The sequence below is a fragment of the Saccopteryx bilineata genome, chromosome 1, assembly GCF_036850765.1.
Source record: "Saccopteryx bilineata isolate mSacBil1 chromosome 1, mSacBil1_pri_phased_curated, whole genome shotgun sequence".
Classification (NCBI taxonomy): domain Eukaryota; kingdom Metazoa; phylum Chordata; class Mammalia; order Chiroptera; family Emballonuridae; genus Saccopteryx; species Saccopteryx bilineata.
Genome location: NC_089490.1, coordinates 405473948 through 405500607, shown reverse-complemented (window position 1 = coordinate 405500607; position 26660 = coordinate 405473948). Strand labels below are relative to the sequence as shown.

The window sequence follows — 26660 nt, the reverse complement described above, 5'->3', positions numbered from 1 at the left end:
GCTGACCGAAGCCTTACCAATCACACCTAAGCCGTTAACACAGACTTTGTCTGTTATATATACTGCAGTTTTACAATAACTAAGGTAGGAAAAAGAAAATGTTATTAAGAAAACCACAAGGAAGGGAAAATACTTCTACAGTGTTCATGGGGAAGAGTGCCGGGTATAGGTGAACCCCTGTGGTTCAAACCTGGGTGGTTCAAGGGCCAGCTGGGTTTGTTTGCTTATTAAAAAATGATACGTGTCACAGCGTAGCTCAGGAGACTCCTAACACCCCTCTGAGGTGAGGACTTGTGGCCTGGGAATCCCAGTGCCTCCGCGGCCCCGCCCCGCTCACCTTCCCCCTCCTGCAGGGCGTTCTGGTCGCCCACCGCCTCGGGCACCAGCTTCCCGTAGGAGTGTCTCTCGCTGGACGCAAACTTCACCGTGTCGAAGTAGACGGACCCGTTCGAAGCGTAGCTGGAAGACAAAGCAGAGGCTGGGGATAGTGCGGCTGAGGCCGGGGACAGCGCGGCAGAGGCCAGGGAACATGTGGGCCAAGGCCGGGGACAGCACGACAGAGGCCGGGGATAGCACGGCCGAGGCCGGAGACAGTGCGGACGAGGCCGGGGACAGCGTGGCAGAAGCTGGGGACCATGTGGGCCAAGGCCGGGGACAGCACGGCAGAGGCCGGGGACAGTGTGGGCCAAGGCCGGGGACAGCACGGCAGAGGCCGGGGACAGTGTGGGCCAAGGCCGGGGACAGCACGGCAGAGGCCGGGGACAGTGTGGGCCAAGGCCGGGGACAGTGTGGGCCAAGGCCGGGGACAGCACGGCAGAGGCCGGGGACAGTGTGGGCCAAGGCCGGGGACAGCACGGCAGAGGCCGGGGACAGTGTGGGCCGAGGCCGGAGACAGCGCGGACGAGGCCGGGGACAGCATGGCCGAGGCCGGAGACAGCGCAGACGAGGCCGGGGACAGTGTGGGCTGAGGCCGGAGACAGCGCAGACGAGGCCGGGGACAGTGTGGGCTGAGGCCAGGGACAGCGCGGCAGAGGCTGGGGACAGCGCGGCAGAGGCCGGGGACAGAGCGGACGAGGCCGGGGACAGTGTGGGCCGAGGCCGGGGACAGCGCGGCAGAGGCCGGGGACAGCGCGGACAAGGCCGGGGACAGTGTGGGCCGAGGCCGGGAACAGCGCAGACGAGGCCGGGGACAGCGCGGCAGAGGCCGGGAACAGCGCGGACGAGGCCGGGGATAGTGCGGACAAGGCCGGGGACAGTGTGGGCCGAGGCCGGGGACAGCGCGGCAGAGGCCGGGGACAGCGTGGCCGAGGCCGGGGACAGCGCAGACGAGGCCGGGGACAGTGTGGGCTGAGGCCGGGGACAGCGCGGCAGAGGCCGGGGACAGTGTGGGCCGAGGCCGGGGACAGCGCGGCAGAGGCCGGGGACAGTGTGGGCCGAGGCCGGGGACAGCGCGGACGAGGCCGGGGACAGTGTGGGCCGAGGCCGGGGACAGCGCGGACGAGGCCGGGGACAGTGTGGGCCGAGGCCGGGGACAGCGCGGACGAGGCCGGGGACAGTGTGGGCCGAGGCCGGAGACAGCGCGGACGAGGCCGGGGACAGTGTGGGCCGAGGCCGGAGACAGCGCGGACGAGGCCGGGGACAGTGTGGGCCGAGGCCGGAGACAGCGCGGACGAGGCCGGGGACAGTGTGGGCCGAGGCCGGGGACAGCGCGGCAGAGGCCGGGGACAGTGTGGGCCGAGGCCGGGGACAGCGCGGCAGAGGCCGGGGACAGCGCGGACAAGGCTGGGGACAGTGTGGGCCGAGGCCGGGGACAGTGTGGGCCGAGGCCGGGGACAGTGTGGGCTGAGGCCGGGGACAGCGCGGCAGAGGCCGGGGACAGCGCGGCAGAGGCCGGGGACAGCGCGGACAAGGCTGGGGACAGTGTGGGCCGAGGCCGGGGATAGCGCGGCAGAGGCCGGGGACAGCGCGGACAAGGCTGGGGACAGTGTGGGCCGAGGCCGGGGATAGCGCGGCAGAGGCCGGGGACAGTGTGGGCCGAGGCCAGGGACAGCGCGGCAGAGGCCAGGGACAGAGTGGCCGAGGCCCAGTCAGCCCTGGGCCATCACAGCACAACCTGATCGGGCACAGGGCTGGCAGGCTGCAGCCAGCCCACCTCGTACCTCTGTGACACGATTTTCTAGGCCACGGAGCTGTGCAGGCTGAGCGGGGACGTGACAAGGACACCTCACACAGCAGAGGCAAAGTCCCCACGCCCTGGCAGGTGGCCTGCCACTGTTCACAGAACCTCCACCCCACGTCCTGTGAGCATGCTGCCCTGTGCTGGCCCACCTCGGTGACACTGCCATCCCGGGTGACATGCCCTTGCCTCTCTCTGTGTTCTGCCAACCCGCAGGGCCCGGCCAGGAATGCCCTGCCTGCTCTCACCCTGGCGTGGCACACACCACTCACCCCGGACAGGCCGTGTGCTGCCCTGCAGAGCCCATGTTCACGGGGGAGAGGGGTGGTGTGTCTAGAGAGGCTGCGCTGCCCAGGCCACACTGGGGCGCCTGCCCGCCTGCTCCCCAATGATGGGAGCACATCGTTGCCCGCGGCAGGGGCACAGCAAACAGGTGCCACACTGCAGACCATACCGGGTTCCTGTCTGTGCTTCCACTTGCAGGTGCGTTCTGAAAGTGCTAAGTTTCTGTGCAGAGAGGCACCCCTGGGGCGGGGCTGCCAGCTCACCGGCACCTTGAGGACACGGCCTCTCCAGTGCCCGCACCATGATGCCAACACTGCCAAGGACCAGCAGTGTCCTGCATGCCAGCGCGCTGCTTTGGGCCCGTGACTGACGGTCCGCACTGTGGGCTTCCCAGGGGACCGTGGGCCAGGTGCTGCCTGCACCTCTCAGCCTCGCCACAGTGCCCAGGGCAGGCTTCGGCAGAGCGGAGGCGCTGGTCGGCCACTTGGGTGGGGGTGGCCCTGAGCTGTGTGAGCGAGCCCGCTGGGGCTCAGGGGCAGGCCGGGGGCAGCCAGTGCCAGCCTCTTGCCCAGGGGTCCCCAAACTTTTTACACAGGGGGCCAGTTCATTGTCCCTCAGACCGTTGGAAGGCCGGACTATAAAAAAAACTACAAACAAATCCCTATGCACACTGCACATGTTTTAAAGTAAAAAAAAAACAGGAACAAATACAGTATTTAAAATAAAGAACAAGTAAATTTAAATCAACAAACTGACCAGTATTTCAATGGGAATTATGGGCCTGCTTTTGGCTAATGGGATGGTCAATGTGCTCCTCTCACTGACCACCAATGAAAGAGGTGCCCCTTCCGGAAGTGCGGTGGGGGCCGGATAAATGGCCTCTGGGGGCCGCATGCGGCCTGCGGGTCATAGTTTGGGGATCCCTGCTCTTGCCCCTCCTCCCTTCCTTGAACAAAGACGGGGTGTCTGCATAGCTAGGTGCCTGTGTGCATGGCAGCCAGCACCAGGGAACCCCCAAGAGAAGAGTCCTCTTGTGTGGCGCCCCAAGGCTGAGCCTCCGTGCCAGCAGGGGAGGGGTGTGAGTGTGAACAGGGCGCACGGTGTGCCCAGGCCCGCAGGGCGCAGGGCTGGCCCCCAGTAACTCAGACTGTGCGCTGGGCTCTTTCTAGAGGTCGTAAGGTAAAACAAGGCAGTCAGTGTGGGCCCCGACCTGGTACAACGGGTGTCCTTACACGAGGAGACGCGGGGCCCACGTGTGCAGAGGAACTGCGTGTGCAGAGGAACCGTGCGTGCAGAGGAACCGCGTGTGCAGAGGAACTCCGTGCGCAGAGGAACCGCGTGTGCAGAGGAACTCCGTGCGCAGAGGAACCGCGTGTGCAGAGGAACCGCGTGTGCAGAGGAACCGCGTGTGCAGAGGAACTCCGTGCGCAGAGGAACTGTGTGCAGAGGAACTCCGTGCGCAGAGGAACTGTGTGCAGAGGAACTGTGTGCAGAGGAACCGCGTGTGCAGAGGAACCGCGTGTGCAGAGGAACTCCGTGTGCAGAGGAACCGCACGTGCAGAGGAACCGCGTGTGCAGAGGAACCGCACGTGCAGAGGAACTCCGTGTGCAGAGGAACCGCGTGTGCAAAGGAACCGCACGTGCAGAGGAACCGCGTGTGCAGAGGAACCGCACGTGCAGAGGAACTCCGTGTGCAGAGGAACCGCGCGTGCAGAGGAACCGTGTGTGCAGAGGCACCGCGTGTGCACAGGAACCGTGTGTGCAGAGGAACCGTGTGTGCAGAGGAACCGCGTGTGCACAGGAACCGTGTGTGCAGAGGAACTGCACGTGCAGAGGAACTCCGTGTGCAGAGGAACCGCGTGGGCAGAGGAACCGCGCGTGCAGAGGAACTCCGTGTGCAGAGGAACCGCACGTGCAGAGGAACTCCGTGTGCAGAGGAACCGTGTGTGCAGAGGAACCGCGTGTGCACAGGAACCGTGTGTGCAGAGGAACCGCGTGTGCAGAGGAACCGCGCGTGCAGAGGAACCGTGTGTGCAGAGGAACCGCGTGTGCACAGGAAACCGTGTGTGCAGAGGAACTGCGTGTGCAGAGGAACTGCGTGTGCAGACGCAGCGAGGGGCAGCCACCTGCAGCCCAAGGGGGGGTCCTGAAGCGGCCCCTCCCTCACGGCCCTGAGGGACCCGTGCTGCCAACACCATGATCTCCGGTCTCTGGCCTCCGGTGCTGTGAGCCCGCCCCTGGTCTCAGCTGCCCGGCCTGGGCCTCTGGGACGGCAGCCCCGGGCCCTCGTACCCGGCAGCCTCACGGGACCACCGTGGCCCGGCTCCCACGGCTCTCTCAGGTGGAGAGCCGCTCGCCCGGAAAACACCCCGGCATGCCGTGCGGCCGAGGAGGGCCTGGAGCTCACCCGTAACCGTTGTCCACAATCTTCTGGACGAAGTTCACGATCTCTGGCACATACTCACTGACCCGGGTCAGGACATCGGGAGGGAGAACCTGCGGACGACAGAGACAGCCGGTCCTGGTCCTTCCCCCTGTGCGCTGGCCCGGGAGCGCCCCGCCCCTCGCGCCTCTGGCCCGCGACCGCCGGGGCAGGACAGCCGCACTCACGTTCAGGGCTTCCATGTCTTTGTGGAACTCCTCCTCCCAGAACTTGGGCAGTTTGGAGAAAATGGAGTTGTCAGTCACCTCGCTGCCGAGGGTGGAGTCCAGCCAGTCGGAAAGCAAGTCCTTTGCCTCTTCCAACAGCACCTGAGAGAAGGGAACAGAGCCACACACGCTCCGGTTGTACGGGGTCCCTCCAGGGGGCCCTCTGCGCCATGTCAGCCTTGATCTGGGCGTTGCCACCCCCGGGGCCCGCAGTGCGCACGCGAATGGCTCAGCACTGAGACCCCATACACGGGAGGGTCAGAGGCACGGCACACGCGCGGTGCTCACCCCCACCCCCCGGGGCCCGCAGTGCGCACGCGAATGGCTCAGCACTGAGACCCCGTACATGGGAGGGTCAGAGGCACGGCACATGCGCGGTGCTCACCCCCGGCCCCGCAGTCGAGGGCTTATGAAAAGGATCACACTGGGAGACGGCCGAGGGTTAGATGAACAGATGTCAGTCCGGAGGGAGGTCTTTTCAAAGCCCACGCTGCCCTGAGGATGGTCAGAGGCCATGGACCGGAGATGCCAGCCCGTGCCACGCCCACCCCAGTGCGGCGCTGGCAGGAGACGCTGCCTGTCACCACGCGCTCACATCAGGGAGACGCGTCCCTCCGTGACCTCGCACAACACTGAGCAGGATGGGCACCAGACACGCTACACCTTGGCATACCATTTTCAATACAGGCAGGAAAGCAAAGGCAGAGAAAGAAACCCCCGGAAGGGAAGAGGTCAGAGGAAAAACAAGGTAAGGACTTCATCCGACAAACTCTCCGGACCCAGGCAAGCAAGAGGGGGGCACTGAAATACTTAAAGCGCTGAGAGAAATAAACCACCCACCTGAACCTCTGTGTTCTGTGAAACTGCCCTTCAGACGCGACTCTCCAGACAGACAAGAGTCGGGAGAGCCTGTCGCTAGCAGACCTGCCTCGAAAGAGACGTCAGAAGTTCTTTAGCGAGAAGGAAAACGACATGCCGGGAACCCGGACCTCCAGCTCGAGCAGAAGAGCACGAGAGACGGGACGTTTGACTCTGGTCCTTCCTCTCAACCAGTCAACAGCGGCAAGGATGGTCCTGCCGGGCCTGCACGCACGCATCCCGTGCACACCTGCGTGTCAGTGAGAGCCCGCAGGGCGGGCGGGGGACCTGCACTCACCGACGACAGACAGGGGCCAGCCGCACACGTGGCGGACATCGAACAACCGCGCCCACGACCACTCTGAGTGCCCGTGGTCCACACGCACCAAGGACAAGCCGGAGGTCGTCAGAGTGGACCAAAGCCCCGGACACAACTGTACGTTGTCCACGAGAAACCCACTGTCAACATCAAGACACGCTGAAATTGGAAAGTAAACGGAGGCAGGAGAACGCGCCGTGCCAACTCGAATCAAAGGAAAGCGGGCAGCCGCCACGAACTCCGAACGCTGCAGACGCCCAGGTGAGGAGCGTGGGCAGCGACGAGGAAGAACCACACACGATGAAGGAGGTTCACCGAGAGGAGCCAACCGTCCTCAGCGTGCACGCACCCAAAGCCAGCGCATCGGGCTCCGGGCGGCGAAGCCCAACGGGGCTCTGGGGAGAGAGACGGGCCCCCAAGCGCATCGGGCTCCGGGCGGCGAAGCCCAACGGGGCTCCGGGGAGAGAGACGGGCCCCCAAGCGCATCGGACTCCGGGCGGCGAAGCCCAACGGGGCTCCGGGGAGAGAGACGGGCCCCCAAGCGCATCGGGCTCCGGGCGGCGAAGCCCAACGGGGCTCCGGGGAGAGAGACGGGCCCCCAACCTCAACCCTCCACCCTCGGAGACGGACAGCTCCGCAGCAGGGACTCAACACCCCCGTCCGTCCACTGGAGATGACCTGACCCAACAACGGCGGGACACACCTTCTTCCCGAGCTCACGTGGACGTGGTCGGCAGGACCAGCCACCGGCGGGGCCGTGAACCACTGCCGAACAGGCTTACGGGAGAGAAATCGTCAGGTTCTGCTCTCACACCAAGTGGGATTAAACCAGAAGTCGACTACAGAGACAACTGGGAGATCCCGAAGTCCACGGAGATCAAACAACACACTGCAAAATGACACCAGGCTCGGCTAGCTCAAGAAAAGTTTCAAAAAAGAAAAAGAAAAGTCTCAAAATACTTTGAACGAGCCTGCCTGGGTGGTGGCACAGTGGATAGAGCACCGACCGGGACACAAGGTCCCAGGTTCAAAACCCCGAGGTCACCAGCCTGAGCGCGGGCTCACAGCTGGAAGGGCCTGCTGGCAGGGCTGCCCTCGGCTGTGTCGGGAACGGAACCGTCCCCTGGGCTGAGAGATGGCTCACCCCCCCACACACATACACACCAGCTTCCTGCGGCCGCTGTGGTGTTCTGCGCACGGCATGGCTTATGGGAACATAACCCTGCTCTCCTCCAAGGGCTGGGGGTGGTCCGTGCCAGGCGCCCAGGCTGCGACGGGCTCCACGTGCTGACACGCTGCACACCTGAGGCTGCCTTGTCTCTGGTGGGGGAGAGCAGGCTATGCCCCTCCCGGGATGGGGCAGGAGGGAGGGAGCTCTTCCAGAGTCAGCCCACGTCTTCTCCCAGGCTGTGTCCCTGGGACAAAGCTTAGACGTGAGGATGGCTCCATGCCAAGTCCCACACGAATCCTTCAGGAGAATCAGCGACCACGAGGGTGGTGTTGGGGACCCCGACAGTTAGCCAGAAACATCCCCTCCAGCCTGGCAATTCCAGCCCCCGGTATTCAGCCCCAGGTGCATCCAGAGCCAGTCAGGAACAACTCACAGCTCATGACCCAGGATCACCAGTCATCAGGGACACGCAGGCCCCAGCCACAGTGAGATAGCATCTCCCACCCTTCAGGACGACCACCCTGAGGAAGTCAGAAAGCAGCACGCGTCGGCAAAGACAGGGAGACACTGGGACCCTCGTGCTCCTGTGGAAGACAGCACGTGGGCCTCAGAGCAGGAAGACGGAAACCGCCACACGACCGGAGCATCCCACTTCCGGGAGCCCAGACACAAAGGCACTGAAAGCTGGGACTCGAACAGGTACGTGCACACCCCCATTCACAGCAGCGTCAGTCACGGCAGCCAAAGGCAGACACAGCTTGAGTGTCCATGGATGGAATGATGGATGAAGGAAGGAAGGAATAAGCAAAATGTCCATCGGCCCAGGCCTGTTGGCTCAGCGTGTGGAAGCCCCAGGTTCAATTCCCGGTCAGGGCACACAGGAGAAGCACTCATCTGCTTCTCCATCCTTCTCCCTCTCCTTTCTGTCTCTCTCTTCCCCTCCTGCAGCCAAGGCTCCACTGGAGCAAAGTTGGCCTGGGCACCGAGGATGGCTCCATGACCTCTGCCTCCGGTGCTAAAATAGCTCAGCTGCTGAGCAACGGAGCAACGCCCCAGATGGGCAGAGCATCGCCCCCCTGGTGGGCGTGCTGGGTGGGTCCTGGTTGGGTGCATGCGGGAGTCTGTCTCTCTGCCTCCCTGCTTCTTACTGAAGAAAAATTTTTTAAAAAGTGGTCCATCCACACCACAGAATACCACTCAGTCTTAAAAAGGGGGGGGGACACTCTGACACTCGCTGCAACATGGAGGGACCTTCAAGACCCTGTGGGGAGGGGACTGAGGCAAATGCAGGACCGACGCAGCACGATCCCCTTCCACGAGGTCCCCAAGTCCCCGAGTCCCCGAGGAGTCAGGTCGGTAGAGACGGAGAGTAGACAGCGGGGGCTGGGGCGCGGGGAGGGGACTGAGGGGTGTTTAATGGGGACGGAGTCTCAGTCTGGGAATGTGGAAGGAGCTCTGGGGGTGGATGACGGGGACAGCTGCACAGCAGGGTGAGTGTCCCCGACGTCCCTAACCTGTGCACTTAGAAATGGTTAACGTGGTACATTGTGCGTTCTATGCATTTTGCCACAATTAAAAATAAAGTGAAACACCTGGGATATTAGTGAAACAGCTGGGAGCAGACCCAGAGCAGCACCGCTGGTGACAAGGAAACAGGAGGGATAGTGGGCCGGGCCGGGCGTCCTCCGCAGTGTGGCCAGCCCACCGGCCAGGGCCCCTCCTCAGGAGCACACCACAGGGAAAGCATTCGCCCAAGACTGTGGGCGCCTGGCCCTTTCCATAAAGCCCAGAACGAGCACCCTCCAAGCCACCTGCTATGTGAGGACACCCAGGTGACACCAGAGGCAAGCAAGTTGGTGGCTCGGCAGCTGGCCCGGCTCCTGCTCCTCCGACAACCTGCAGCCTCACCACCCTTTCTGGGTTCCTGTTTGCCTGGGCTTTGAGGAGGCTGGCCAGCAGGGGGCGCCGGTGTAAAGCAGACTGATGGCCCGCGGCAGGGCAAGGGTGGCCGGGGACAGCCGCTGCGGGCAGGGCAGCTCAGGCAGGCAGAGTGCTGAAGAAGCCCAGGGCACCGGGCTGGCCCTGCCCTCACTCTGTCTGCAGGGAGGCCTTTCCAGAGGAAGAAGCGCCACCCTGGGGAGGGCCCACGTTCAGCGGGGCACCCACGGAGGCAGAAGAGCCACCCTGAGGAGGGCCCACATTCAGCGGGGCACCCACGGGCCCCACGGCCCAGGGAGTGCCCGAGTTCAGCAGGGCACCCACAGGCCCCACGGCCCAGGGAGGGCCCGAGTTCAGCGGGGCACCCACAGGCCCCACGGCCCAGGGAGGGCCCAAGTTCAGCGGGGCACCCACGGGCCCCACGGCCAGGGGAGGGCCCAAGTTTAGCAGGGCACCCATGGGCCCCACGGCCAGGGAAAGGCCCACGTTCAGCGGGGCACCCATGGGCCCCACAGCCCAGGGAGGGCCCATGTTCAGCGGGGCACCCACGGGCCCCACGGCCCAGGGGAAGGCCCACGTTCAGCGGGGTACCCACGGGCCCCACAGCCCAGGGAGGGCCCATGTTCAGCGGGGCACCCACGGGCCCCACACCAGGGGAAGGCCCACATTCAGCGGGGCACCCACGGGCCCCACGGCCAGGGAAAGGCCCACGTTCAGCGGGGCACCCACGGGCCCCACGGCCCAGGGGAAGGCCCACGTTCAGCGGGGTACCCACGGGCCCCACACCAGGGGAAGGCCCACGTTCAGCAGGGCACCCACGGGCCCCACGGCCAGGGAAAGGCCCACGTTCAGCGGGGCACCCATGGGCCCCACGGCCCAGGGGAAGGCCCACGTTCAGCGGGGTACCCACGGGCCCCACACCAGGGAAAGGCCCACGTTCAGTGGGGCACCCACGGGCCCCACGGCCAGGGAAAGGCCCACGTTCAGTGGGGCACCCTGAACTCTTTGCAACTGTAACCTCGCTCCTCTTCTCTCCAGGTGCCGGCATTAAGAAACACTGGGGAGTTACACGAATAACTGGAATAACTTCGAGAGAAGGCTGCTCCCCACACACTCCACGTGCACCTCCTGTTTACCTGAGGAACGCGGTGGGAAGGGGTGGGGGACCCCTGGTCTCACTCTAGGAAGCGGGGAGGGAGGATGTGGGACGAGAGGCGCAGGAACGCGGCCCCCGGGTCCGCTGCGCAGTGCTGCGCTCCGCTGGCCGGGGCCTGCTCACCTGCGCATGGCGGTGGATGTCCTCCTCCGCGGAGAGCTCGGACCGCACGGCTCTCTCCAGCGGCTCTGCGGCCAGCTGCACTGCCTGCTGGAGGCGCTCCAGCATCTGCTTCTTGTCGGGGTCCGTGGTCTGGCTCAGTTTCACCGAGAACGGCTGCAGTGGGACGGAGAGGGCAGGCCGTGAGCCCTGGCTAGCTCACAAACCCCGCCCACAAAGGCCACTCAGCCTGGAAAGCCCCCTCCCCCCTCTGCCTACGACGGCAATGAAGACGTGCCCTTCAGAGTGCCACCCTCGCTCTGCCCGGGCGGCACCAGGACTGCCCGGGCCGGGTCCTTGGTCTCTGAGCCTCAGCTCCGCCAGTCAGCGCACACGACCTGGGGCCACGCTCAGCCCGCGGCCTCGGCTTCTCTGATGTGGACCCAGCGTGAGAGTGGTTGTCCTGTGGTTGCCCCCGATGACACAGCTGTCACCTAGCGACTTCGGGTGCCACAGGCCACCTCCGTCAGGAAGGGCCCACAGCTAAGTGGGCCTCCCCCTTATTGGCCTAGAAGCTTGCTAAGCTCTGACTTCACTCAGGTTTTTACCCTGAGGTAAAATGCCACAAGCACGCCACTAACTAGTACTGTGACCACTAAGGTCAGTGATTATTAAGACAGTAAGACAACTTACGCTGATCTCACTAAGTAACACCATAATTTGTCGTACTGTTTATTCAAAGTGAAAATATCAGGTTGGGAAGACTCCAGCTCTTCAAACACCTGCCATGTCCGCACTACGACTAAGGGGTTGCGCTGTGTGCGCGTCTGGGTCAGAGCGCGGGGCGGGCCGTGTCCCGGCCATGGAAGAGTCGACAGTGACATCAGAAGCATTTACAGGTAAGTAGGTTAGCGGCACGGTGATGTATCCTGACTCATACGCTATTCCCTGTCCACACGTGTCTGTCCTGGCGACAAGAGTCTGGGGACCCCTGATGGGACCGCCACTCTCCTGGCCCAGTGACCTGTGAACGGCCACGTGCCGTGACTAAGAGTTGAGGGGCTGACCGCGAGGGGCCCACCTGCAGGGCGGCGTGCACGTCCTCCAGGAGCTGGGCCGCGCGGGGCTGCCTCTCCCGATACTGCTCGAACAGGTGGTTCTGCCGGGCCCTCCTGATGATCTGCAGAGGGAGAGGGACAGGCGGAGAGGGGGGCAGACGCTCAGAGCCCACGTCCACCCCCGCGCCACGGGCGACTCCGGGTGAGGACAGCCGTGAGCCCAGAGTGCACGCCCCCAGTGACTGCACACACTGCCCCACCCCCAGCCGCCCACGCGAGCCTGTTCCACTGTGGCCTTCCTGTTGCCCAGAAAACAAGCCGGCCCCAGTGTCCCCCGCAGGGGCCCTCCGTGACCAGGGGGCCAGTCTGGTCCCTGAACACGTGGCTTTCAACCAGCACCCACACATCTGAATACATCAGTTGTTTGCATGAACTAATGCTAATTCATCAAGGGGATTTGGGTCAGGTCACCCAGGTCAAGACCTGAGCTGGCTCAAGCCTGCCTTATTCTGTTTACTCATCTCAAAGTCATTTCCTTAAAATGCAGTCTGGAAGCCTAACCTGTGGTGGTGCAGTGGATAAAGCATCGACCTGGAAATGCTGAGGTCGCCGGTTCGAAACCCTGGGCTTGCCTGGTCAAGGCACATATGGGAGTTGATGCTTCCAGCTCTTCCCCCCTTCTGTCTCTCTGTCTCTCCTCTCTCTCTCTCTCTCTGTCTCTCTCTTTCTCTCTGTCTCTCCCTCTCCTCTCTAAAATGAATAAATTAAAAAAAAATGCAGTCTGGAAGCCTGGCCTGTGGTGGCACAGTGCATAGAGCATCAGCCTGGGACACTGAGGTCCCAGGTTCAAAACCCTGAGGTCGCTGGCTTGAGTGTGGGATCATCAGCGTAATCCCATGGTTGCTGGCTTGACCCCAAAGGTCGCTGGCTTGAACCCAAGGTTACTGGGTTGAGCAAGAGGTCACTGGCTCGGCTGGAGCCCCTGGTCAAGGCACATATGAGAAGCAATCAATGAACAACGAAGGTGCTGCAGCTATGAGTTGATGCTTCTCAACTCTCTCCCTTCCTGTCTGTTGTTCCATCTCTCAAAGAAATAAAAGGCAACCTTTAAAACCCTTTACCTTGTCGTCGATGTCCGTGATGTTCATGCAATAAAAGACATCAAACTTGAAGTAGTCCTGCAGCACCCTCCTCAGGATGTCGAAGGAGATGTAGGACCTGGGGAAAGGCCAGCCTTTCCGACGAGGAGAAGGCTCCATCCGGGGCGCCCCCCACAGCCCACTGTGACTCCTCCGGGCCATAACCTGGGCGGGTGGCCGTGGGGCCCCGGGGTCTCGGGTCAGAGTGTCAGGGAAGCTCAGCTCGTGGGCCCTCCCACCAGAGCTGTGGGGCGTGGGGGACCTTTCCAGGTACCAGGGCCAGCAGCCCAGGCACCCGGCCCAGGGTGTTAACGGCGGGCTGCGGGGTGCTCTTGTTACCAGTGTTCTCTGATTTTTCTACAGTGACTGTGGATTGCTGATAGAAAGAAAGTTTTCATCTTAAAAATAAGAGAGGCCCTGGCTGAGTGGCTCTGTGGAGAGAGCGTCATTTTAGCTCACCAAGATGCTGGCTTTCTGGGTTTTTAAAAAATGTTTTTTAATTGATTGGTTTCAGAGACAGAGAGTGACAGACAGACAGAAACACAGGTCTGTTCCTGGATGTGCCCTGACCAGGAATCGAACCAGCAACCTCTGTGCTTTGGGATGAAGCTTTAACCAGTTGAGCCATCCAGTCAGGCGAGGCCCTGGGTCGGATCCCTGGCCAGGACTCCTGCCAGAAGCAGCCAGTGGGCGCACAACTAAATGGAATGAGTTGATGCTCCTCTCTCTCTCTCTCTCTCTCTCAAATCAATGGGAATTTTTTTAAAAAAGAGAAGAAAAGTTCAGGGTGGGTTTTCCACTCCGATGTCAGGGCTCTGGAGCAGAGCAGAGCCCCGCAGACCCGGGAGGCCCCGGGGGCCTGGCGTCCGGCAGTGGGTCCTACCTGGCGTGCCCCATGTGAGACGCATCGTAGACGGTGGGCCCGCAGCAGTACCACGTCACCCTCCTCCCGTGCTGAGGTATAAACACGTCCTTTGTGAGAAATGAAGAATGATGGTCACAGAAGTGCAGCGGTCTGGCAGGACGGCCCCGCGCGGCGGCAAGCAGCCTGCAAGCCGCTTCCAGCGAGGACTGTGGTGTGTGGGAAAGTCACCACGTCTGGAGCGGGGCAAGAGTCCAGACAGACTCCCGAAGCCCCGGGTGTCGGCCCCTTTCTCCCTGGACTCCACTCATCCCGGAGGCGGGAGGTAGAGGAGACGGACGCCTGGCTTTCCTGTTGAAACGCAGCTTCCCTGACGACAGTGGCTCACGGGTCTCAGCACCCACTCGTGCCAGGCGTGCGCTGAGCGCCTCAGAGGACCTAGGTCTGCCCCTGGGAGCAGTCTGGGCAGGGCGGGTGCTGCCAGTTTCCTGTCACGGCTGAAGCACCGGTTTCCAGCACTTGCCCGAGGTCCGCACTCCTGGAGGGACTGACCGGTAGGCCGACCGCCAGGATCAAGCCCTGTTCCAAGGGTTCCACCTGCACCTGCTGGAAAGTCCCACACTCTCGGACTGGTTCGGGGGGCCACGGTCTTCCCCCGGACCCACCCAGGAACCCCTGTCCACAGGTGTGCTCGCTGACGGAGACCCATCCGCCCACACCACTGGGGCCACGGGCCATGCCGAGCGGAACGCCTGCTCCCCTCCCAACACCACTGCCTGCGTCCAGCTTTGCCCGTTGTGCTGGTGTGCACTGTGACAACTGCTACCACCACAGGTCCTCTCTGAAAGCAGCCAGAGCCCTGGCCGGTTGGCTCATTGGTAGAGTGTAGGCCCGGCGGGTGAATGTCCCAGTTCAATTCCGGGTCAGGGCACACAGGAGAAGTGCCCATCTGCATCTTTCCCCTCCCCCTCCCCCTCTCTCTCTTCCTCTCCTGCAGCCATGGCTCAACTGATTCGAACACATCAGTCCCAGGTACTGAGATGGTTCCCTCGAGCCTCCACCTCAGGCACTAAAAATAGCTTGGTTGTGAGCATGGCCCCAGAGGGGCAGAGCACCGTCCCCAGACAGGAGTTCCTTGCTGAGTGGATCCCCATTGGGGCACATGCGGGAGTCTGTTTATTCCCCGTCCTCTCATTTGGAAAAAGAAGAAAAATAAGAAAGCGGCCAGCATTGGGCTTGGCTCTGAATGACCGTTAAGTGCCTATGTTCGCTCGGGCCAGGCCCAGAGCTAACTCCGCAGCTGCAGGCCACTGGGCAGGGCTCCCAGCCCGTGGTGCTGTGTACTGTGCCAGGTCTCGGAGCACGGCTGCGCCCAGCCACTCAGAGAGCACACGGGGACCCTCACACCTCCACTCATGGAACCCCAGAGCTGACAGACACACCGCAGTTCTGTGATTTGGCAGAGCCGTCTCTGCCCCCTCCCCAGGTGACCCCGCCTGACCTTATTCCGGGTGAGGCTGTTGTACAGGTGCAGTCTGCATGGCTCGGACCCAGCCGGAGGCGACCAGGCGGGCTGCACCCGCCGGCCTTTACCTGCGAGGCAGAGAGAGAGCGTTTGTTCATACAACGGAGACATTGTTTCTGACAGAAAGACACAATCTTGCTCCACCCGCCTACACAACCTACACAACCGCCTCGCCGGTCGGCTGTGCTCCCATCTGCGCCACGGTGAACCCTACGGCCACCCGGCTCCCCAGCAGGGCCAGGGACACCCAGTCCACCCCACTGCCCTTCACACACGTGTCCTCCCGCTCACACGTGCCACTGGACATGGCTCATGGGTCAGGGGGAGGCGTGGGTCACACTGCTGGACTGGATGGAGCACAGCACATAACTCAGGTGCCCCCTCCCCCGGGCGGCCAGCCCTCCCTTGGGGGGCACAGTGGAACCACTGCCAGGCACAGGAGAAGCCAGGCCAGGACAGATACAGCTGCTGGCCCCTGGCCTTGGAAAGTCAGCAGGAAGGGCCGTGACCCCGTCTCTGTCAGATGTGGTGAGTGAGTGGCAGGCTCCCCACTCTATCCTGGGCCCCGCCCTGTAGCGTGCTGGGGCGCCCTGATGCGGGCACTCGTGGCTTCCTGCTCCCATGGGTTCTTGACGACCTCGGAAACAGGTCAGGGTGTCCCTGTGCCCAGGCAGGGCTCACAGAGTAGCACCTCATCCAATAGCTTTCTTCTGGGCTCCCTGCTCTCCAGACTGTGGCCCCTTAGCGGTGTCCCGGGCCAGGCTGTGCTCATGACCCTTCCTCCAGGGTCCAGCTGCAGCTGCCGCCCTGCGGCCAGTCCCACGCTCCCGACACATCTGACCTGGGCTCTGAGAGCCTCACGGCAGCAGCTCCACCAGGGCCAGGAATCACCCCTGAGCTCAGTGACCACTCCCACCCCACTAGGGGCCTGGTCAGGGCCCGCCCACCCCCAGCTGCCCCTCAGTCCTCGTCCACAGCCGGCCTGTGCGGTGCCCCACCGTGTGTGTGCCACCCCTGAGACCAGCCCACGGGGGTGGGGGTCTGGGCACTGCCTGCCCCCCCTTCCTGACCAGGCCGTCTGCAGCCACCGAGCTGCCCTCTTCCCGCCCACTCCCGCCAGAGGGTTGTTGCTAAGGGTTCTCTGTGCTGCCGCCAGCCTGCCCTCGGTGATTCCTGGGCTGACCTCCCTCAAATCTGCAGGGAGAGGGGTCAGCGGGTCACTACACGCAGCTTCCCACGGAGAAGTCAGTCCTGGGCCCAGCACCTGAGGTCACAGCACGTGCACGGAGGATGTATCAGTGACAGGAGAAGGGGACAGGAGGAGGGCTGCTGTGTGTGTGTGTGTGTGTGTATGTGTGTGTGTGTGTGTGCAGGTGGGGAGGGGAGGGAGCAGACATGGACACAGACAGACAGACAGGCAGCGCTCAGCAGGAGCCCGTACTCTGGGCAGGGCCTCCCTCACGTCTCTCAGTCAGTCTAGAGCAGCCTCGTGGACCACAGGGTGACACTCACGTCCAGTGCCCTCCTTCCTGGCACTGAGGTCACAGGGACCCTCTGTCTCAGAAGGTGGACGATGTTCTGTGTCTGTCCCTGTCTCCACAAGCTCACTCAGCGGAACACCACACAGGCCATGCCTCTGGGGGGCTGGGGCCCAGGAGGACGCCTGATACCTGAGCCCTTGGGAGAAACTGTCCTGACCCCACAGATGTCACCTGGGTCACCATGCTGAACGTACAGGAACCAAACGACCTACAGAGCCACGCCCCTACCCCTCTGCTGAAGAACAGGTGTTTGCTGTAGGATGACCCCGAAGCCCCACACCCACACCATGCCTCGCCTCCACCTGTTACAGCGGGGGTTCCACAAAGGAGTCTGGGAAAGCGCCCAGCAGGGGCAGTGGGCAGCCTGACCGCCCGTGAACCAGGCAGGGAGCACCCAAAGCCACAGGAACAGCCAAGCCCCTTGGGAACATCAGGCAGCCTGGTCAGAGAGAGAGGCCGTGCAGGAACCGAGACCGGACTTGACGGGAGCGCCCAGAAATCACCGGGGCCATGCTGCCGCTGCCGTGGGAACAGCAACACGGCCGTGGGAACAGCAGCACGGCCGCGGGAACAGCAGCACGGCCGCGGGAACAGCAGCACGGCCGCGGGAACAGCAGCACAGCTGGGAACAGCAGCACGGCCGTGGGAACAGCAGCACGGACGCGGGAACAGCAGCACGGCCGTGGGAACAGCAGCACGGCCGCGGGAACAGCAGCGGGAACAGCAACACGGCCGCGGGAACAGCAGCGGGAACAGCAGCACGGCTGGGGGAACAGCAGCACGGCCGAGGGAACAGCAGCACAGCCGGGCGGGAGCGAACGCCACGCGTGGCTGGTTTCACCTCAAAGCCGACCGGTGATGCATTTCTGAGTTCCAACGAGAGGACTTGAGCACCCTAAGCCCGGTGGGCACACACACTGCCATCTCAGGGAAAGGAGAGAGAAAAAGCGCCAAGCCGAACGCGAGCCAGGCGAGGGACAGGCTGAGAATGGCGGGCCGGGACCCGGGGGCGCCCGCTCGCGGCTGTGTGTGGGGTGCACAGGGCCACGCACCAGGGACCAGGGAGATGCCAGGGCAGCCTGACTCCCCAGAGCCGACGGCGGGCAGGTTTCATCCTGATCTGCACTCAGGGAGCACTGGTGGGTCACCAGGCCAATCGCGCCCATGCGGTGACAGGAGCCAGCCTGTGGGCTCCTCCGGGGCACCATGGCCAACCAGCGCCACACACCGGGGCCCTGACCTCAGAGGTGGCCACTGTGGGGAGAGGTTCTAACACTGGGACCAGGCCTGCTACTCACTCGCGTGGAGCCCACTGGGCCCGCCTCCACCGCAGGGGACTCCCAGGACGGCCTCCACGTGCCTGAACCAGCGGGCCACGTGGAAGAGACGCGCGTCCGCAGGAGGGGCCGCGAGCTGCCTGAACACCTCCACGTCTGCCGGGGACAGGGAGTAGCCCTGGACGTAGCTACGCGTGCTCAGGTGCTCATTCAGGGCCCGCACCCTGGCTGCCCGGTCACTAATGCTCAGGATAGACCTGTAGTCGGGAGCTGCAAGACAGAGGCACGCGGCGTCAGCTGGGGGCGGGGGGGGGGGGGGGGGACAGACAGAAACGTCTCCCGGATACGAGGCGCCCAGAACAGGCACATTCACAGAGACAGGACGCTGCCCCGTGGCTGCCTGGGGTGGGGCGCGGCGAGGGGGTGTGGGAGTGACCGCTGACAGGGTTTCAGCTGGGGTCTGACACGTTTGAGACAGAGACGGAGCTGGTGTTGCCTAATACTGTAAGTGCACCACAGGCCACAGAATCACTCACTCGGGAATGGTTAATGTTATGTGGATTTGACCTCAACTAAAGAAAACTGCAAACCCCTTTTCTGCAGGGCACACCCCTCAGTCAGGTGCTGAGGGGGCTGGTGCCCAGTTCTCGGGCAGGCGAGGAGGGCTGGGTGAGAACTGCGGAGCTCGGTCCAGAGCCCTGCCCCGAGAGGTGACCCAATGCTACAGTGGCTTCTGGGAGGACGCAGCCCCCGAAATGTCTACCCGAGAAAGCTCAACCTTCCGGGGCCACTGCTGGCTCCGGCCAGCCCCTGACCCCATCCCTGCCCTCCTCCCTCTCTCAGAGCACTTGCCATGTCTCCCAGCCCCCCGTGTCCCTCGGGGCCTGAAGCCACTCTCTGGGATGGCACTGTCCCTGCCCGTGGGAGAACAGAACCCTAACGTCTGGAACTGGCAGCTGGCAGGCTGGGCTGGCTGTGGGGCGTGGACAGGGAGGGGCCAGCCCTCTGTGATCCCACTCCTGACAGTCACCTCCGTCACCTCCGCACAGGCCGGAGGGAGCTCAGCTCTTCCCTACTGTCACAGTCACTGAATGAAACCTGTTCTCACCACTCTAATGCCTGGCACTGTTCATCTCTAGTGTTGGGGGACCAGGCAGAACCAGGCCCCTTGGCCGAGGGGGGGAGCCTGGGGCGAAAAGGGGGGACAGGCTCATGCCTGCCCACTCAGAACCGACTCCCAGGCTTCCGGGGCTCTGCTGGGAGTAAACGAGCCCTGGTCCTTTCCAGACGATGCCGCCAGTTAACTAAAACGTGAAGAGCAGACCAGGTGGGTGTTGGCGGCAGTCCTGGTGGACGGGGCTCGGGAAATGGTACTTCGCTCTTTACCCCTCGTGGCTCCCATTTTCTACAGTGCATGCTATTGTCACGACAAGAAGAATGTGCCAAACGCGCTCAGCACCACATGGCTTCCCGGCACTGACCGGGTAGTTCGGGGAAGCCGGGCTGCTGACAACACGCTCGCAAAGCCAGTGCACACGGGCGGGCAACGCTCCACTTGCTCCGTGATTCCGCGCCGCCCAGGATGCCGCCCGCGCCCACAGCCAGAGGGTCATCAGCACGGCTACTGCCACCGCTCCTGTGTAATTACTATATTACGTTCACCACGGAGTGGTTAGGCAGGGACTCCACACACACACACACTGTCTGAGCCTCCAGGACCACCCAGAGGGCGGGAGGGGGGCGGGGCAGGGAGGGGAGCTGGGCGCCCAGAGGAGGGGGCGGGGCATGGAGGGGCGGGGCATGGGGGCGGGGCATGAAGGGGAGCTGGGCGCCCAAAGGAGGGGGCGGGGCAGGGAGGGGAGCTGGGCGCCCAGAGGAGGGGGGCAGGACAGGGAGGGGGGCCGGGCAGGGAGGGAGCTGGGCGCCCAGAGGAGGGGCCCCGACCGCTCCGGCTAGGACGCAGACAGCCACAGGGTAATTGTAGCCGCTGCACTCAGGGCGTCTGGAGGAAACCAATAAAGACAGGTCAGCTTTCAAGTGCTCAGGGATTTGGGTCAGCTTGTGGTCTGGCCACATGCCCACGATGCCAGGTCCGACAAGAGGCTCCCAAGCAGGGCACCCATTTGCGGCAGCCCCCACAGTGGAGCCTGAGACCAAACTACTGCCCACGTCTCTGGAGGGAACAGCCGGTCGGTTGGCACTTCTGTCCAGGACATGGCATAGGAAAGCCGCCTTGTGAAGGCGGGCGTGTCGGGAACATGGCCGCGCCCCTGGCTGAGAAACCCCATGTCCTTACAAAACACTCACTGAAATCACACCGCCGTGAGAACCGGGCAATCCCTCAGCAAGGCCATGGACCAAATTCACATCAAGCCCAGGCCGTCTTTGACCAAAGGACAGGACACTGCCTGGCTCCCCACCCCTCCCATCAGCTCTGAAAGCTGTGCCTTCAACCCCTGTGGCCACCTTCCCACTCTCTCCTTTGTCCCCACAGAGGCAGGTCCGAGCCCCTCAGCAGCGCTGGAGCTCTGGGGCGCCCCAGCACCCCACCCTGCCCTCAAAGGCTCCTCCAACTCCCCCTGAGTCCCCCACACGCAGCCTGTGGGGGTGCCCAGCGTGCCCAGGGGGCTCTGAAGGGAGGCTGGGAAAGGTGTGGAATGCACCCCTAGAGAGGCACCTGCACCCGGCCCCCCACCCCTGGGAGAGGACGGCCCTCTGGGACCCAGGACTCCTCCACAGGCCTCCCCCCCAATCACCTCTCCAGCCCCTCCCTCCTGAGCAGCAGCCCTGATGTCTAGTTGTCACGTGTCCACGGGGTGTCCCAGGCAGCGTGTCTCACCCCAAACCTGGACACGAGTCCCGGGAATGGATGGCATCTCCCTCCACCCCTGAGACTGACACTGAACCCCTCCACTTCTTACTCCCCTTCCTGAACCAGCACCAACCCCGGTCCTCCCACCTCTGCCCACTGCGGCCACGGACCCAGGCCACCATGTCCTCACTGGTCTCCCTGCCTCCCTCCATTCCTCCACGGGAGAGGGGCTGCTGATCCTTCCAAAACCCAAAGGCCAGACCTAAGCTCCCTCCATGTGCACAAGGCCCTTGCAGACCCGGCCAGAGGCCCAGCTCCAGCCTCCCCAGCCTCCCCGACCCGCAGCCTCAGGGCCTTCTGCAAAGCAGTGCAGTCTGTCTCCAGCCTCAGGGCCTATGCTGCTCCCTGCCCACCCCTCCTCCTGCTCCTCTGGGCTCAGCCCACCTGCCCTCCCTGCCAGCCCCCCTTCCTCAGGAGCCCAGTGCTGGGGGCTCAGACTCAGGTCCGAGTCTACGGCTCCCGCCTTGGGACCAAGCTTGGCCAGCCTGCTGTCTGCCCACCCAGAGGAGCTCCTGGGGCCCTCCGCAGGGCACCCCACGTAAGGAATACCGGCTGGAAGGACGCAGCCAAGGTCCTGGCAGACTGTGCAGCCCAGAGGGAAGGAACCCAGGCTCCGAACCACCCGGTGGGCTGCGGCTCACCCAGCAGCGTGTGCAGAGGGTGGCGAGCGACCAAGAGGAAGCACTCGAGTGACACTTCAGGCTTTGGGGCTGTGTGTTCCAGCTGTCAGCCCACCTGACAGTCACACAGATGAATGTCCCCATTCACTGTCATGGCCTGTCCCTCGCCACCGCCCAGCCTGAGACAGCTGCACCTTGCTGCTGGGGGGTACCAGGGGCCCGGCGAGTCTGGCAAAGCAGGTGTTCCATGTATGCTTACTGAGTAGTGACTCAATTAAAGTGACAGACCACCTAAGTAACCGTCCCCCCCCCTCCGAGGGACAGCTTCCCACTGCGGTCCAGGGCCTGATGCTTCCGCCTGGGGTGTCTCTTCTCCAGTGTCGCTCACACACCTTCGCTCATACGGGTTCCGGATTCCCTCACAACCTCCTGCCCAGTGACACGTGGGTGGTCGGACGGCACCAATGCCACGACGGTGGCTTAGCTCTGCCCCAGGGGCACCATCTCATATGACTCTGATGAGAAAGTAAGTCCCAGAGATATGAGTTCACAGGTGGGCAAGTGTCTGCAGCCTAGAGATACGTACATTTTATTCTCCTTTGGAAACGCAGCGAAGCGTCCTGGCATTATCCCTGGTCAGCCTTGACACCCGGAAATGGTGGCCATTCTGCAGACAGTCCCCTGAGCTGCACAGGGCGGCACTCAGGGTCCCTGCTTTAGTCACACTGCCCGGGCTGCAGGCCTGGCTCCACCTCTGACTCTGGACAAATCACGGAGCTTCTCTGGACCCCAGGAGTCGGACTGCCCAGGAAGACAGGGCAGCGGCTACACGAAGGGTTGCTCTGAGGATCACCGGCCGTGGCCGATGCACAGACCAGAGCTGACACAGACTCACGCTGACAGAAATGCCAGCCACATTATCACCGTGAGACCGGTGAATTAAACGGTATCAAAAACCAAGCTGGGTGCCTGACCTGTGGTGGTGCAGTGGATAAAGCATGGGCCTGGAACGCTGAGGTCGCTGGTTCGAGTCCTGGGCTTGCCCAGTCAAGGCACATCCAAGAAGAAACTACAAGTTGCTACCTGCTTCCCCTTCACCCTTTCTCTCTCTTTTTCTCTAAAAATTAATAAATAAAATCTTTAAAAAAAAATCGCCCTGGCCGGTTGGCTCAGCGGTAGAGCGTCGGCCTAGCGTGCGGAGGACCCGGGTTCGATTCCTGGCCAGGGCACACAGGAGAAGCGCCCATTTGCTTCTCCACCCCTCCGCCGCGCTTTCCTCTCTGTCTCTCTCGTCCCCTCCCGCAGCCGAGGCTCCATTGGAGCAAAGATGGCCCGGGCGCTGGGGATGGCTCTGTGGCCTCTGCCCCAGGCGCTAGAGTGGCTCTGGTCGCAACATGGCGACGCCCAGGATGGGCAGAGCATCGCCCCCTGGTGGGCAGAGCGTCGCCCCTGGTGGGCGTGCCGGGTGGATCCCGGTCGGGCGCATGCGGGAGTCTGTCTGACTGTCTCTCCCTGTTTCCAGCTTCAGAAAAATGGGAAAAAAAAAAAAAAAAAAAAAATCAGGCTGGGCCCTGGCCGGTTGGCTCGGTGCATAGAGCACTGGCCCTGTGTGCGGCCCGGGTTCGATTCCCTGTCAGGGCACACAGGAGAAGTGACCAACTGCTTCTCTTCCCCCCTCTCCCCTTCTTGCTCCTCCTCTGTCACAGCCAGTGGACCAGACTGCTCTGAGAGCTCGCCCTGGATGCTGCGGATAGCTCAGTTGAGTCGAGCATGCATGTGGAAGTCTATCTCCCCTCCTCTCACTTAAGAAAATAAAATAAAGCCAAGATGTATGTCTGACCTAAGCGGAGGCCACCAGAGTGCCTGAGTCTGCAGGCAAGGCTTTGGAGAGCGGCGCCGTCCCCCTGGGGTCCTCAGAGATGAGCCTCCTCTCCCTGACCGGCTGCAGGCACCTGCAAGCTACAGGGAGACGCTGTGCAGCCGGTGTCATCACAGGGGACCCGACATCAGGAGTCAGTGCAGGAGAAGTGACCAGAAAGGGGAGACTATTCTAGACGAGGGCCTCCCTCCCTGAAGAGTCTGGGGAGGGGGTCACTTTTGATGAATGCAAGCTTGCAAACAAAAGGCAACCAGACACTGGACACCAAGACCATCCAGAACTCAGGTAGTTCTGTGAAGCCTTTTCCATGTCACTGAAGATGTGTGGTCTTTGAGGGGAAGCCTGGGGACAGGTGTGTGGGGGTGGCAGAGAGCAGGGGGCTGTGTCCTAGGACAGGGCTGTGGCTGGTGGAGGCGTATGGTGAAGGACCAGGCACCTGTCAGCCATCCAGACATCCTGGGCGGTTAAACCCAACCTAAGTATCGGTTGTCAAGACGGGGCCATTCTCTCTCTCTCTCTCTCTCTCTCTCTCTCTCTCTCTTTCACAGAGAGATAGAGACATAGAGACAAAGAAATACTGATTTGTTGTTCCATTTATTTCTACATTCAATGGTTGATTCTATTTTTTTTAACGTATACTTTTAAAAATTGTTTTGAGAGAGAGACAGGAAGGGAGGGAGATGAGAAACATCAGCTGGTTGTTGCATCACTTTAGTTGTTGTTCATTGACTGCTTCTCATACATGGCTTGACTGGGGGCTCAAGTCAAGCCAGTGACTGCTTGCTCAAGCTGACCTTTGGGATCAGACCAGCAACCACGGGATCACATCGATGATTCCACTCTCAAGCTGATGACCTTAGGGTTTTGAGCCTAGGATCTCAGTGTCTCAGGTCGACGCTCTACCCCCTGTGCCACCAATGCTCAGGCTCATTAGTTGATTCATGTGTGCATTCTCCATGTCCTAACAGGGGATTAAATCTGCAACCTTGCATATCTGAACAATGCTCCTACCAACTGAGCTACCCAGCCCCAATTCTTACTAAGACTCTGAAACCTCAAGTTCTAAAGCAATGAAAAAAAATAAAACAATGTCATTTATATTACAAAATGGACCAAGAACACACTTTCATTTAAAAGACTATGAGACCCCTTCTCTCTCTCTTCCTCTCCCACAGCCACGGCTCGATTGATTCCAGCGAGTTGGCCCCATGCTGAGGACGGCTCCTGGGGGAGCCTCCACGTCAGGTGCTAAAAACAGCTTATTTGCCAAGCAGCCCTACATGGGCAAAGCATCGCCAGTAGGGGGCTTGCCTGGTGGATCTCACTGGGGTACATGTGGGAGTCTCGCTGCCTCTCTCTCACTTAAAAAAAAAACCAAAAAGACAATGAGAGCCGGGCCAGATAGCTTAGTTAGTTAGAGCATCATCCAGAAGTGCAAAGGTTGCTGGTTCAATTCCCAATCAGGGCACATACAGAAACAGCTCAATGTTCCTGTGTCCCACCACCTGCTTTGGTGAAATCATTAAGTAGAAAAAAATTTTAATTAATAATAATAATAAAAGACACGAAAACCAAGCTGCACTTTTCTGCCTGGTCAGCACCTATTCTGGGCCAAATGCCCCCTAAGGTCTTTACATCCACTGCCCCTCACCCCTGCACATTGGGAGGAAGGAGTGTTTCCAATGGACCCCAAGGAAGGGGCAGAGATGGGAACTCTGAGTCCAAGATATGAACCACGGGAGGGAGGCCTGGCTTTGGGGTGGGTAGAGACTGACCTGGAATCCAGGCACACCTGTGGGTGGCATGTGGAGGGCCTGGAAGGCGGGCACTAGTGTTGCCCATCAGCCCTGCCATCTGGGTGCTCCCCACCAGGAATCCCAGCCCGTACTGGGGGGGGGGAGCAGGGGCACCATGGGGCGCTCAGGGAGCCTGGCACAGCTTGAACTGTGGGCAGGTGCGGTGTCTCAGAAGAACAGGCATCTAATTTTCTCCAGCCAGGAGTACACACTGCACACTGCGCTTTTCCCCAGGAAACTGGCTCCAGACTGTCAGGAATCGGCCCGCACTCTGATCTTTCCAGCACCTGCAGCGTGACTCTTCAGATGTCCACCAGTGGACGCCCTTGTCTGCCCCCCGAGGACAGCAGGGGCTCGGGAGGCAGACTGGAGCTGCTGGGGGGGGGGGACCTCTCCGGGGGCAATAAAGCGGGTAACGACGCCCTGGCCAGGCTGACCCCAAAGGCCACTCTGTTATCCGCGATGATGCCCCGTCCTGTGCCTGTCTCCCTGGCGTCCCCGCCGGAGTTGCTTGAGTACCAAACCTACGCGTTCGCCGCCCACCCCGGGTACTGCCCGGTCTGGAGCACAATCCTCGGGCTCGGCCTGTCCCTTAAATCCAGCTGGGGTAGGAGCGGGGCTGCCGGCGGGGGAAGCACGGGGTCACCTCGGGCGTGGGCAGGCGACCCCCTGTCAATTTCCAAGGGAGCTGGAGGGTGGGCAAGCGGTTAACTCGGCGGGGCCCAGGCAGGGGCGGTCCCAACAGGGTGCGACCAGCGCAGGCCCAGCCCGCTGGGGTCCCGAGGTCGCCGGCGCCCGGCCAGGGTCTCTCCTCCATCCCGCCGACCGGGGCCCCCTGCGTCTAGCCCCGGCACTGCCCGGGGACCCGCCCCTCGCGTCCAAGGACCCGGCCTCTCAGACCTGGGCTCACCCCTCTCTCGGCCTGGAGACCCGCCCCTCAGACCTGGGGTCACCGTCAGCCCCGCTGCGCACTCACCCTGCTCCCCGAAGGAACCTGCCATCCTACGAATCCCTGATCAGCACCCGCAGAGAGAGCTCCCCAGAATCTGATGCAACCGCCGACCCGGAAGTTCCGCCCTACACTGGGCTAGTCTTCCGAGACAAGCCGGTCGCCAGGCAACCGGAGACGCCGTCAGCCCGGAGCATTCTGGGAGTTGTAGTCCTTAGCTTCGGCGAGCTCACAGCAGGTAAGCCTTAGGACCTGGTCCCTTTTGAGGAAGAGGCTGGAGACCAGGACCCGCATGGGACGCGTGGGGGAATTACAGTCTAGCCACGAGTTGGGTGGGGCACTTTAAACACAAATCATGTCATGCATGTGTGTCTAAGCTGTGACCCAAATGGCCTGTGAACAAATTGCGGTCAGATGGTCAGAGAGGGCCTCTCCGGGCTGGAATGGGCTCCTCGGGGTGAATGGCTGCTTCAGAGGAGACTTAGAAAAAG

At 62.3% G+C, this 26660-nt stretch overlaps 1 protein-coding gene across 2 annotated transcripts in view; it reads right to left on the bottom strand.

The window, feature by feature from the left end:
* CARS1 (cysteinyl-tRNA synthetase 1) overlaps positions 1–26299 on the bottom strand; it is a 43757-nt gene extending 17458 nt beyond the window's left edge. The window contains exons 1-10 of one of the 2 annotated variants that reach the window (XM_066252313.1): positions 26197–26288; positions 18075–18323; positions 15212–15303; positions 13732–13820; positions 12831–12927; positions 11733–11831; positions 10676–10828; positions 5072–5212; positions 4869–4957; positions 338–459 (exon numbers count right to left, since the gene is read on the bottom strand). In XM_066252313.1, coding sequence (XP_066108410.1) covers positions 338–459; positions 4869–4957; positions 5072–5212; positions 10676–10828; positions 11733–11831; positions 12831–12927; positions 13732–13820; positions 15212–15303; positions 18075–18323; positions 26197–26221 — 1156 coding nt within the window. In that variant the 5' untranslated portion in view covers positions 26222–26288. Of the gene's footprint in view, positions 1–337; positions 460–4868; positions 4958–5071; positions 5213–10675; positions 10829–11732; positions 11832–12830; positions 12928–13731; positions 13821–15211; positions 15304–18074; positions 18324–26196 lie in introns of both variants that reach the window. The other variant, XM_066252314.1, reaches the window with a different exon arrangement.
* Between the last annotated feature and the right edge of the window lie 361 nt (positions 26300–26660).